Source organism: Trachemys scripta, chromosome 19 (assembly GCF_013100865.1).
Source record: "Trachemys scripta elegans isolate TJP31775 chromosome 19, CAS_Tse_1.0, whole genome shotgun sequence".
NCBI classification, from domain to species: domain Eukaryota; kingdom Metazoa; phylum Chordata; order Testudines; family Emydidae; genus Trachemys; species Trachemys scripta.
Genome location: NC_048316.1, coordinates 22,157,090 through 22,170,990, shown reverse-complemented (window position 1 = coordinate 22,170,990; position 13,901 = coordinate 22,157,090). Strand labels below are relative to the sequence as shown.

Sequence of the window (13,901 nt, the reverse complement as noted above, 5' to 3'; positions counted from 1 at the left end):
GGGGTAATTGGGCAGCTCCAGGGGGAAACGAGCCCATTTGGCTAACAGTTGGAATGGGGGTGGGGAGGGGGCGGAGGCAGGGATGGGGAAGAGGCGGGGTTGGGGTGGGGCCAGAGCCCCCGTGGAGTGTCCTCTTTTTTCAGTGTGAAATATGGTAACCCTATCTAACATTTTTACCCTAAATTGATGTATTGTCAAATTTAACTCCACCTTGTGTGTGTCTGTGGCTAGCCTCCACAGCCATGCAGTGCCATGTGTAGCAGTTAGGAACAGAGAATTGCTGCACTGGAACACAGCAGTGTCCAGTCTCCACCTGTGGATAAGGTTATATAGCATTTTACATACCAAGTGACACCAGGACCTTAACCGCAGCCCTGCAAGAGGCTCTCCCTTCCCCCCACCCCAACAGATTTTGAACACCAACGAAGAGACATTACAAGCAAAAAAGAGTTTGAGACACACCAACTCCTGCATCATTTAATCAAAGCAGCCATGTGATTTTATTGTGGCAAGCCCTGTCCTCCTTTCCCTCTCTACATCATCTCTTAGCTTGGACTGAGAGCCCATCAGGGCAGGGACCCTTGTAAAATGCCATGCATGTTCATGTACTGGAATATGCTGGCTTTTCGCCAAGCGTCTGAGGCACTGAACTCCAGCCAGATTTGATTATTCCGAGAGAAGAATACCTTCCTCTTTTTCAGCTAAGAGTCTGGAGAGGACAGGGCGGGAAGCAGGTGAAAGATATGCAAGTTCTCTAGAAGACTGGCCTTTAGCTGCAGAGCCCCTTACTCAGAGCAGAGTTAGAGGTATGTTGTATCTTTGATGTGCATTAGCATGTCTCCTCAGTTAGATAGGTCGTCCCCTTTCCATTCAGACAGGAGTTGGCCACTGGTGAAAGATCTTTGCAGTGACCTATTGTACAGCTGAGCTCCTGCTAAGCAGTCAGGCCGCCGTTCTTTGCAGTGTGCATGCCTCAGAGATGCAGCAAGGAATACGCTTCAGAGTGTGGACAATAAAAGTTATGCATCTCTGACTCAGAACCAAGGATTCAGAGCACTGCCTAGCAGTTGATGTGCATAGCACAGATACCGTAGATAGCAGCAGCAAGACACCCAAGGTTACAGCTCCTGGCAGCAGATGAAAGTCAGCTTGCTTTCTACCCGGGAGCCTGGCAGCTGCACAAATTCACTGGCACAATGGGAAGTCTAAGTCCCTACACAGTCCCTTTTCAAAGAGGTTCTCCATTTTTCATTGTTTTGGAAGAACTAGACTGAAATTAATCTCCTTTCAGGAAGGGATAAAGATTTAGTTGCAGCAATATCTGCATGGTCCATCCCCACCTATCAACAGGAATAAACTCTGCAGGCAAGGGCATGGGAACAGGAGAGCTGCATTCAGAGGGATGGGCAGGAGAAAAGGTCAGACAACACTAGTACCCAAGGAACAGTGCCAGCCACTGATGAGAGAGAGGTGGCAGCCAGAGAAACACTGCTGAAGCAGAACACAACAGAGGCCAATAAAAGTTAATAAGAATAGCCACACATAATGCACCAGTGAAACCTCGCACAACAGTATCAAGAAACACAGTCATGGCATCTTAGGCTGCAATCTCAATAGAGATTACAAAAACTATGCAAGGCCTGGTTAACCCTTGGCCAGAGATTGAGATGCCCAAGTGCTACAGGAGGTCTCATTGGCTGCCAGCTTGGCTGACACACCAGGATTGAACCAGGGACCTCCAGAACTAGAAGCATAAATCTCTACAGTTTGAGCTAAAAGGCAAGGCTCTTAGGGACTGTAACAGACTCGGAACCTCTGTGGATCAGGCATGGGTGGGAGGGGGGGGGGGGGGGGACATGGCAGACCCTTCTCCTGGAGCTAGTGCTCACCTCAGGCTCCTCACAGTGCTAGGGGATGCTGTACTGCAGGAGGGCTCTCAAGTATTGGAACATTCAAAGGCCTCAATCAGGATCAAGGCCCCACTGTGCTCGGTGCTGTACAGAGAGACACATACAATTCCTGTTGTGGAGGGCTTAGAATCCTGAGGATCAGGTATTAACTCTGGTATCATGGCCTAACTACAAATGGGAAGTTAACAGCGCTGGGCTATTTTCTGGAAAAAAGTTTCCAGTTAATTGAGCCTCTTCCCCATTTGCAGGTAACTTGCAAGCAGACCAATTTTTACAAGTTTTTGTTCAATTGACACTTTACAGGTATCTGTAGAGCATGAAGTCACATGAGGTTATTTCTACTCCCTGTCTGAAATCACAAACTAATGGAAGGGATGTGGGTAGAAATCCAAGATGGTGGCACTTGGAGCTTTTGTTCTGTCTCTGTACAGCCCCTAGCACTACAGAATCCTGGGTCATGACTGGGGCTCCTCGGTGATACGATAATACAAGCAAGAAATAATTATAATCTCTAGTGCAAACACATTTGAGGATATTCATGAGACTTAAACTTTCTTGCAAAGAATCAAAGAAAGCTTAAACGTGCCAATAAGGATTGTGTATACAATTAACATTACCGATCCAGATTTCCGGCTGGCTTCAATGGAGCTGTGCCAGTTTACACCAGATGGGGATCTGGCCCAGTGTTTTTATTTAAAAAATGTTAACATCTTTTTGTTGTATTTGTCAAGTGCTAGTAACTTTCTGCCAGCTTAAGTTCTCCCCCCTGGAAGTTTCTGTTGGATCCAGAATACTTTGCCTCCTGTTCTAAGTAATGCTAGGCTAAGTTTGATGACTGCTGTGTTCTACTCCAGAGGTAGGTGCACTTTTGGATGAAGATATTTCCGCATTATGTGGACGTTAAAAAAATGTGGAGGGAATTTTGCCATGGACTTGAATGGAAGCAGGATTGGATTTTATAGGCTGGAAAATACTTTGGGATGCAAAGTGCTACCTAAAAGCAGGATCAAGAGAAGAGCTGACAAGGCATCCCAGGGTATGTCTACACTGGACTAAAAGACCCGCAGCACAGCCATGGATGGCCCCGGGTCAGCTGACCTTTTCTTCTCATGGGATCCCGGAGTCCAGGCTGTAACCTGAGCCCAACTGTCTTCACAGCAATTTTACAGCCCTGCAGCCTGCGCTCCGCATGCACAAGTCAGCTGACTCAGGGCACAGGTGTTTAATTGCGGCATAAATGCACCCACAGAGGCTAAGGAATTCCTTTCCCTTGTACTACTAGCACTTTCCTCGTATTAGTATTCCAGTTCTCTTCCACTATCTCCTTTGATAAGATGGATCATTTTTAAAAGTCACAAGTAGTTGTCCCCAGGCATTGTAACCTGGCCTCATCGGTTCTGAATCAGAGAAAGATTTACTATCATATTCCTTGGAATATGAGGATATTGCTTAATGTATTACAGAGGGGTTTGGAGCATCTGGCTCTCTGCAGGTCTTACACAGAGTCCAGCTGTGCAGGTCTCCCACACTGCATGCTCAGTTGCTCCTGATTGTCACTAATTAGTGCAGTATTTTCACAGTGCTAGGAGCTACATCCTTTTTAACTGGAAGTTATTAATACATGAAAATGCTCTGTAGTCTCTGCCACCATTGTGTGCTGACTGAATTGAGTTACTTCACAGGTAAGTGGCCCAGAATAGGCGATCAAACCATTATGTGCACAACATAATGTTTATGCTGCAGTTAATGTAAATCTTCTGTATAGACTTGAATAAAGCTGTTTCCAGCAGATCTGCCTTCAGATAGCTCCTAAAGACAGACTTTATGGCTGCTTAGATACAGCAACCCTGCCACACCCAGGCTTTGTAAGACATGATACAGTTTAAGATGATTTACTGTGTGGAGGTGGAGCAATTTTTCCATACCATGTTGAACTCCTGGAACTGACAGAACATCCTGCCTAGCATCTGCACACATCAGAAGGGAGATAGTGGAGAGAGAGTCACAACCTGAGCCTCAACCTTAACTTAGAGATGCTATTTGACACGCTCGGAGGCAGCAATTCTTAACTTCGCACAGAACCAGCATGGTCTTTCTGAGACTTGATTGCCCCAGTGCCTCAATTAGTTGGGTTTGAAACATGGCAGAACATATAAAAGGCTGTGGAAACCCCTCCATTTGCCTCTTTTCTGCTCCAGCCTCTGGACTATGAACTTATACTAATGGGAGCATTCTAACCAATGGACTGAGGACCTTCCAATGATTTGGAAGCAGCCAGAGACTTTACTTAAGCCAACAGTTTATTCCATCACTGCTACAAGCCCGAACCAAAGAACTTTGCATTTATTGTATGTATTTGATTCCTTTAACTCTCACCTATCTTTCTTATGAATAAACCTTTAGATTTTAGATGCTAAAGGATTGGCATCAGCATCATTTTTGGGTAAGATCGAAGTTATATATTAACCTGGGTGTGTGGCTAGTCCTTTGGGATCAGGAGAACCTTTTATTTTCATGAGACTGTTTGTAAAGAACCACTCACCTTTAAATCCAGTGATGGTGATATAAGAACTGGAATGCCTAAGGAAACTGCTTTTATGATTTCTTGTTAGCGAGTATGGTGAAACAGAAGTTTACTTTTGTTGCTGACTTGGTATATCTTATGGAAGAAGAACTACTAATTTTGGGGGTGTATCTGCCCTATTTCTCAGCAGTTTGTCCTGAATGTGGCATCCTCAATTGCAACCCACTGAGGCACGGTTACACCTTGGGCAAGTCTCTGTGCTGCCCTACCTCACAGGGGTGTGGGAATCCTCACAGAGGATAAACACATTCAAGACTGGGAAGTGCTCGGATACTACAGTGGTGGGAATTATAAGTCCCTTTGATAGATAAGGCTGACACCTGCAAGGATGACCATGGTCAGAATTGGTCCTCCAGCATCACAGCGCCCTTGCACCTGCTACAGCATCAGTTCAGGACTGATGCAGAGCCCTGCACACTGAATCACCAGCAGCACTTCCTGCAGCACTCAGACTCTACTGGACTCAGAAATGCTCCACTAGCTCCTGGCATCAGCCAGGGCTCTGTAAGTGTCATACTCACAGCTCAGCTCAGACCTGTAGTGTCTGTTGACTATTTCTTTGTCTGAAGGAGATTTAGGGCTTGGAGTGAAGAGGGGTGATGTATAAAGTAGTGGAGTTCGGCAAGATCCCATTGGGCCCAGCCTGGGAAACACAGAGCAGACGTGAGAGGGGTTTGCTTGCCAGTTTAAGACCTTGGTGTGCAGTTGCTGACTCAGTTTATTTCAAGAGATCAGGAAAGTCAGCGAGGACAGCATCACAGTGCAAGCTAAAAGGGAGACCGTACTGGGTTCACTCAGGCAAACACAGGACTTTTTCCTTCTTAGGAAAGATCCTTTAGACCTTTATCAGGTCATTAACATTAATGCCTTATTTTCATAATTTTTCAGGCCAAGAAGGACTGACATGATCATCTAGTCTGACCTCCTGCAGAGCCCAGGCTGTAGAATTTTACCCAGTGATTCCTGTGTTGCAGTGTGATCTGTGGTTGGGCTAAAGTATCTCTGTAATAACATCCAATCAGGAGTCAAAGCCTCCAAGTGATGGAGGACTCACCGCATCCCTTGACAAGTTATGCTGATGGTTAATTACCTTCACTGTTAAAAGTCTACATCTGATTTCAGCATGAACTTTGCTGGTTTCTACTTTCAGTCACTGGATAGTATTATGCCTTTCTCTGTGCGGTTAGGGAGCCCTCCGGCATCAGAAAACTCCTTCCTGCCTTGGTGCCTGTAGACAGTGATCAGGCAGGATGAAACAGGGTTTACTTTGGGGCTAATCCAGTTCTTCCATTGGCTGGGGACCCGGCCGATGGTGTGGTGTTAACTGAGGGTAGCTGAGACAGCTCAGGAAAGCAAGCAGGCACAAAGCACACACACACTGCTGGTCATCTCACCATGGACTAGGCTCTGCTCTGAACCTCACTGCGCATCAACTGGACTGCACCAGGCACATGTCAGGTCAAAGCTTCGGCCCTAGAAGGTGTGCATTGTGCACAGAGGGGGCAGACCGATAAGGGTTTCTAGGAGTTCTCACATCACCACCCCTCTGGCTTGCTCTCCTCACAGCCTCTCCCTAGGGGACCTGGCAGGGCAGCCCTATTTGTAACATCACAGATATTGGTGGAGTCACAACAAGGCTAGAGTTAGTCCCCAAGTGTTTGTGTTGAAGTCACTGTGTCTAAGGGCTTGTCTACACTACTGCACGGGGTTGATCTAAGACACTCAACTTCAGCTATGTGAATAGCATAGCTGAAGTTGACGTAATTAGATCTACTTACCGCGGTGTCTTCGCTGCGGCAAGTCGACAGCTAACGCTCTCCCATCAACTCTGCTTGCGCTTCTTGTTCTGGTGGAGTACCGGAGTCGATGGGAGAGCGCTCAGTGGTCGATTTATCGTGTCTATACTAGATGTGATAAATCGACCCCCGCTGGATCGATCACTGCCTGCTGATCCAGTGGGTAGTGTAGACAAGCCCTAAGGCTCCAGACTGCTGTCAGACACAGCCCTGGGGCAATGGAGTGTTTAAGAGAATATTTGCCAGGGCAAATCCCAAAAGCAAAACCTGCCTGTTGAAAGTGTTCCTCGGGCAGACTTTGCCTGGGCTCAGATTCAGTGAGTCCCAGCATGTCTCCAGCCTGGGCTGTCTCAGGTGCAGAGCTCTAACCCACCTGGCCAGGTCTCTGCATAGCAGAAGGCCAGGCTCTGGCCTCAGTGAAATGTAAAGAGGCAGGCACTTTTCCCTAGCTGTGCTGCAGCCCTGAGAGAGCAGGCCAGGTGCATGCAGTCAAGGAAGCAGCCTAGAGAGAGAAGCACCTACTCCTGAGGGTGGGGTGAATGGGGCTTCCAGGGTCACAAGGCAGAGGAGGTCACAGTGGGCCCATTCTGACCTCCTGCATCACTGGAGGAGAGAGTTCCTTCCTATCAGCAAGGCACAAGGGCCGTACACATCCCCTTGCTCATGGTAGGGTGGCAGGACAATCACTGGGGGAGAGAGGGCTGTGTCTGGAATGACCCTACAATCACATTGCTTTCAAAGCGGAGTGTCATGGACTGGATCGCCTACCTGGATTCCATTAGGGTAAACTTCTCCTTCCCCGATTGAGTCTACCAGATCTTCCTCATCCAGCGTCGCCCGCCTGTAGGTGGACATCTGAAACGTCAAATGGAGAACAGATTCCCTTAGCGTCTCCATGGCAAGGAACATTTAAAGGCACCAGCCAGACAGACACTGCTTTGCAAACAGGGCAACTCAGACATCAGCTCAGCCCTTGCTGGCTGGATCCCCATCTCCTGTGATCTTTGCTCAGGCTAAGAAGCTAGTGATTCCGGAGCCATCTGTCCAAGTGTTACCAGGTAAGTCTCTGAACAAGGTTAATCAGGGCAACCTCCCCTTTCTTCCTGGATCAGTTCCGCAGATCCTGAAGTGGAATGGCACTTGAGGCAGCGAGAGAGGCTTTGGCTGGGACATCTGCCCAGCCAGGTTGTAAGTCCTCCTTTGTGCTGAATCCAAGTGATTGAGATATAAAGTTACTGAACAATTATAATCTGAAGAAACTCAAAAAAGGCACAAGAAAGTCAGCCCACCCACAGGCCAAACCATCCGCCCCCATGTCTCCTCTGAAGCCCTCCTCTGAGCCTTAAGTAAACTTTCTCTTTCAATGGGAAGAAAGACTCCTGTGCAGAGAGGGGCTGCCTAGCTCAGCCTGGGAACATCAGACATGCACGTTTCAAAACACAGGATCAGGGAGCAAGTCAGAGAACAGGAAGTAAAATAAAGTCTGCCTGCGTTTGTAAAGCTGCATTCCACAGCAGGAGCCAACGGATTGTTCAAAACTTTCAGAGGCCAGCCTCCTTTTCTCCTTGTTAGCTCCACCCTACCCCAACTCCATCTCTAACCTGCTGTGTCCCTCCTGCTTATCTAGCACACCAGGGCTGCACTCCAGAGAGGAGAGTGAGGGGATGGCCAGAGAAGCAGATGGTTCTCGCAGCCATCATCATCCAAATGATACACCAAGAAATAATCGTTTCTTTCACATGCTGAGTGTGCCATGCCAGTCTGGAGCTTGCACCTGTGCCTAGGATGACAAGATGTCCAGCTGGCTGGATTGTCTCAGCTTTGAGGGACCACCCCTAGGGGGTCTGAAACTGGGGTAGTGCACTGGATTCAATTGAACCAACCAACTTCTCCAACTCCACCACCACCCACCAGGCAAGGTTTGCAACTGTTGTCTACCAAATCTAGCTGCTACCCAAGCAGCACCCAGTCCATCAGCCAAGCCACCCCTGCCTTTGCCTCAAGCCTTCCTAAATGGAGTAAGCTATGCCCTGGCTCCAGCTTTAGAGGTCAAATCCTGGTAGGCTCCCCCATTTAAACTCTTGCCCCATGTAGTCCCCATCCATACCTCTATTTAGAGGCCTCCAGACTGCTGCAGTCTCTGAATTGTTCTAAGTTGGCCCTGCCAAAATTAGCAATGTGTCCAGCCCCAAACCCTGGATCTGAGCATATTCAGTACCTAGGTTTTACAGTTCAGGTTTATCTCTAGCCAGACACAATGAGAGTGCTACCTTTTGAGGGGACTAGAAATGCATCATGACTGAGGTCACAGCAGCGAGTGGCAGGCAAGCCAGTAACTTATTACTGAATGGTTACTGTGGGAAATCAGGATATGAACCACAGGGGACTAGGACAGGATCTCTTGTAAGGACACCACAACCTCAGCTTAGGTTTAGGAGCCTAGACAGAGATTCGTGGAAACTGAGTCCCTGTGCACAAGGGCAGAGCAGTGGTTTCACTCTGGCAGGAGGCCATGCAAAACTCTGGAGTCCTGAGTGAGGTCTTTGTGTTTGTTCAAGCTCCAGGCACGACTGAGAGGCCTGAGTGCATGAACTGTGGGAGACAAAGAGCACCTTATGCCTTCTTTGCATTCCTCCTACTTGGGCCTATCTGCAGGTCAGCTAGGGTTACCATACGTCCGGATTTTCCCGGACATGTCCGGCTTTTGGGGGCTCAAATCCCCGTCCGGGGGGAAATCCCCAAAAGCCGGGCATGTCCGGGAAAATCGGGAGGGCTCGGTGGTGCTCGGCCGGGGCTGGCGGTGCGGGGCCGGGGGCATGGTGCCGGGCCGGGAACCAGGGGCGCGGAGCCGGGGCCGGCGGGGAGCCGGGCCCGGCGGGGAGCTGGTCAGCCGGGCCCGGCGGGGAGCTGGTCAGCCGGGCCCGGCGGGGAGCTGGTCAGCCGGGCCCGGCGGGGAGCTGGTCAGCCGGGCCCGGCGGGGAGCTGGTCAGCCGGGGGGTGCACCGGGCCGGCAGTGCTGGGCGGGCCGGGGGTGGTCGGCCGGGGCTGGCACCCCAGGGCCCGAGCTGACCCAGGCTGGAAACGCCGGGGGGCCAGCCTGGGCCGCGCCTCCCCCCACACCCCCCTTACCTGCTTCAGGCTTCCCGCGAATCAAATGTTCGCGGGAAGCAGGGGAGGGGGCGGAGACTTTGGGGAGGGGGCGGGGCCGTGGGCCGTGGAGTGTCCTCCATTTGGAGGCACAGAATATGGTAACCCTAGGTCAGCATAGCCTCCAGTATATGTTAGAGCAGCCCTGAGGCTGCTCCAACTTAACTCTGCTTCCCCAAGAACCAGACAATATCTGGAGCACCATGTGTTCTGCCCATGCCTCCTTCTCACCCCTGGCCTGCCCCAAAGGTGCCCCTTATGCTAGAGCCTGGGACAAGGCAGATCTATGGCAGTGGGAGAGTCCCCTTGTAGGATGATTCCAGCCCCTTTACTCCACCAGAGCCCTGTAACGAGGCCTTAGCAGGATAGAGAATCTGCCTTGGAGGGTGCAAGGAAAAAACCCAGCTCCCTCCAGAAGGCCCCAAGGCCATGAGCTGAAATCCCCACTGCCCCAAGCTATATTTTCATACAAGTCTAATTGAAAGTCTGATTCCCTCTACAGTATTCTTACCTCTTCCCCCCAAGCAGATACTCAGGGTGAAGTCGCTCAGGCCCCAGAGCAGGGATGGGGAAGGGGAGATCGTGCTCCACAGCAGCACAGGAAGCCTGAGTCTCTACTGCCCATACGTGGGTATCCCATCTGCCTGGGCCAAAGGAGGGTGAAATGCTACCTTCCAATTTGTTAGGGTTTCACCTGCACTTTGGCCAGCTGTCTCCATGAGCTGTAAGGCAGAGGGCAATCAAATCACTGACTTCACCTCCTCCCTGCCCTCAACCCATGGCCCTGACGACACAGGCTGTGTTGGCACTAGACGGCCAAGTAGTGTTGCCAACAGTCTAATGGCACAAACCAAACCATCCTTGTCCCACCCCCTGCCCTGCCCCTTCCCCAGACACCCCACCCCCTGCTCACTCCATCTCCCCTCCCTCACTCATTCCCCCCCACCCTCACTCACTTTCACCAGGCTAGGGCAGGGGGTTGGGGTGCAGGCTCTGGGAAGGAGTTGGGGTGCAGGAGAGGGTGAGGGGTCAGGCTCTGGGAGGGAGTTTGGGTGTGGGCTCTGGGCTGGGAGCAGGTGAGGGGTGCAAGCTCTGGCCAGGCAGCACTTACCTTGGGTGGATCCCAAAAGCAACTGGCACATCCCTCTGGCAGCAGCTCCTGGGGGGAGCCACAGGGGATCTCCACATGCTGCTGGCTCTGCCCTCAAGCAATGCCCCTGCAGCGCCAATTGGCGGCAGTTCCCAGCCAATAGGAGCTGTGGAATCAGCACTTAGGGTGAGGCAGCACACAGAGACCCCCTGCCCTCCAAGGGCCACAGGGACATGCCAGCCGCTTCTGGAAGCGGCACGCAGCCAAGGCAGGTAAGGAGCCTGCCTTAACCCTGCTGGACTGTTAGCACCTAAAATCTCCCAGTTTGGCTGCAGTAGCCTCCGGGAGATAGAGCACAATACCAGGAGAGTTGGCAACCCTACTGCCAAGCCAGCGCACTGTTCCACTTGCCTGGTGCTACAGCAATGCCACAAACACCCAAGCTCCAAGACTCTCCTCAGTCTGTAAAACCCTATTACCCCAAGTGCTGAGCAGCATTCTTGGCTGTGGAACTGAAATACATTTCCCCAGTGCAGGAAGGAATCACAGCCAATTGGACAAACAGTGGTACTGAGATACAGCTCCAGGACTAGCAGCTAAGGGGTTAACCAGGAAATTCTAGTCTGACAACAATCTACTAGTCCTGTTTTGAGACACTTCTTCCTCCCTTTCCACGTGTCCCACAAACACTCCTCTTCTATATTAAACAGAACATTCAAACACAACCCCTGCCACAGCTGGCCTTGCTCCTTCTTTCTAACAAGCAGCTGCTGCCTAGCCTCTTGAACTATCCTGCAGGATATTGCACCTGGGTTTTAATTCCTTAGTCAGGGACTGGTGCTCTCCCTACAGCAGTCTGCATTCAAAACACTGATAAATACAGGCCCCAGCAAGGCCGTGTACATTTATGAATTGGCTAATACCAATCTAAAGTAATATACTCCTACATTTCATCTGAGTGTCAGTTACAACTGTGAAGTTAATTGAATCCACCTCTCTGAAACCCTGCGAATGCTAGAATCAGGGTATAGGAGGGAAATATTTAGAGATCAAAAGAAAACACAGCTGGAAATGAAGCTGGGGATATTCCAGGTTTCTGATTTATGATACAAGAATGTTTCAGGGCAAGCAGGCCAAACCCACCAAACAGCATGATGGAATCATCGGGACTGTGGGTGCTTGTTGCTGTCACAGATCCCAAGTCTGCAAGCTGGCCTGTGGGGGCTGACCCTTATGAAGCTCCAGTGAAGTCAAAAGGGGTCAGCCCTCAGCAGAGCTTGCAGGATTGGGGTCATAGAGGGAAAATCCTCAACTAGCTGTTTTGAATTTCAGAGTTGAATCAGAAGGCATCAGTTATATGCTTCTGACTCTTGAATATAGTTTTGCACCCTGTTTCAGTGTTCAAATACTGCCTCCAAAACAGAGTGAGATGATAACTTAGAACAAACAGTGTGTGATGGGGTGTGCCAGCCTTCTCTGCTCCCTGCTGGAGGCATTGCTGCCCTGACACACCCACCCAAAGGAGGAGAGTCACCTGGGAAAGAGGGGCGTTCAGTGATGTTAGACTTCCAAGCACCGCCTAGACAAGCCATGTCTAAACTAGAAAGGCTACAGCAGCACAGCTGCAGTGTAGACACTTAATTACATTGCACAGGGTGTAACATTTATCACAGCACTGAGCGATGTAGCTAAGCCGACCTAACTGGATTGTGTAGATCAGCCCCCAGGCTCTGGCCGGACAGAACCACAGCTTGATTGTCCAGCTGTTAGAAGGGTCAGGAGGAGGCAGTAGCCAGTCAGGGACCCCAGGCGAGATAAGAAGGCTTGCCTCCTTCTTCAAAGGGGCAGAGCTGGGTAGGGTTGCCAACATTCTAGTCGCACAAAACTGAACACCCTTGCCCTGCTCCTGCCCCTCCTCCAAGGCCCCAACCCTTCTCCGAGGCCTCGCCACCACCCACTCTATCCCTCCCTCTGTTGCTTGCTCTCCCCACCCTCACTCACTCGCTCATTGTACCAGGCGGGCTCAGGTGCGGGAGGGGTGAGGGCTCTGGCTGGGGCTGTGGGCTCTGGGGTGGGGCCAGGGATATGGGGTTTGGTGTGCAGGAGGGGGCTCTGGGCTGGGGGGTGGAGCTGAGGGGTCCGGAGTAAGGGAGGGGGCTCTGGACTGAGACAGGGGGTTGGGGTGTGAAAGGGGGTACGGGCTCTGGGCTGCAGTTGTGGGTTCTGGGGTGGGGCCAGAAATGAGGGGTTCAGGGTGTGAGAGGGGGCTCTGGGCTGGGGCAGTGGGTTGAGGTGTGGGGGGGATGAGAGCTCTGACTGGGTGTGCAGACTCTGGAGTGGGGCTGGAGCTGAGGGGTTTGGAGTGGGGCTGGAGCTGAGGGATTTGGAGTGTGGGGAGGTTCTGGGCTGGGGCGTTCAGAGTGTGGGAGGAGGCTCCAGATTGAAGCAGGGTGTGGGGTGTGGGAGGGAGTACGGGCTCTGGGCTGTAGTTGCGGGTTCCGGGTTGGGGCCAGAAATGAGGGGTGCAGGAGAGGGTTCCAGGCTGGGGCTGAGGGGTTCAGAGTGTGGGAGGGGGTTCCGGGCTGGGACTGAGGGGTTCAGAGTGTGGGAGGGGGTTCTGGGCTGGGGCAGGGGGTTGGTGTGCAGGGTAGTGTGAGGGCTCTGACTGAGGGTGCAGACTCTGGGGTGGGGCTGAGGATGAGGGGTTTAGGTGCTCCAGGCTGGGATCGAGGGGTTCAGAGGGGAGGGGATCAAGGCTAGGGCAGGGGATTGGAGTGTGGGGAGGAGTGGGGGTGGTCCGGCTGAGGGTGCCGGCTCGGGGGGGGTGGGGGGGGCAGGAGGGGGCTCCGGGGTGGGGGGGCGGGGTCTGGGGGGGGGCGGGGGATGAGGGGTTTGTGGTACAGGAGGGTTCTCCAGGCTGAGAAGCCGGCACTTGGGGCGGGGGCAGCGCACAGAGTCCCTGACTGTCCCTACGCGTAGGAGCCGGACGGGGGACATGCTGGTGCTTCTGGGAGCCGTGTGGAGCCACAACAGGTAGGGAGCTTGCCTTAGCCTTGCTGTGCCGCCAACCGGACTTTAAATACCCAGTCGAAAACCGGACACCTGGCAACCCTAGAGCTGGGTGAAACTGGGGCAGGAGAGGAGGGGCCTGCGGCCTTCAATTAAACCATGTGGTAAGCTGTTTATTTGGTCGTGGCTGCCATTTTTTAATTGAATTTAAATTGTTACTAGACTATAAGGGGCTCTCTGCTCAGGACATTTCGCTTCTGGTCAGCTTTGATACAGTGCTTCTCTTCCATGCTACCTTTCATCCAGTTTTACAAATAGAGAAACTGAGGCATGGAGGCTAAGTGACTCTCCCAAGATCACAGATT

General features: G+C 51.6%; 1 protein-coding gene across 4 annotated transcripts in view; it reads right to left on the bottom strand.

Moving 5' to 3' along the window:
• ECE1 (endothelin converting enzyme 1) overlaps window positions 1-13,901 on the bottom strand; it is a 153,157-nt gene that overhangs the window by 75,108 nt on the left and 64,148 nt on the right. For 2 of the 4 annotated variants that reach the window (XM_034753054.1, XM_034753055.1), the window contains exon 2: window positions 7,059-7,145. In XM_034753054.1, the coding sequence (XP_034608945.1) occupies window positions 7,059-7,145 (87 nt within the window). Of the gene's footprint in view, window positions 1-5,015; window positions 5,031-7,058; window positions 7,410-13,901 lie in introns of those variants that run through there. The other 2 variants (XM_034753053.1, XM_034753056.1) reach the window with 2 other exon arrangements.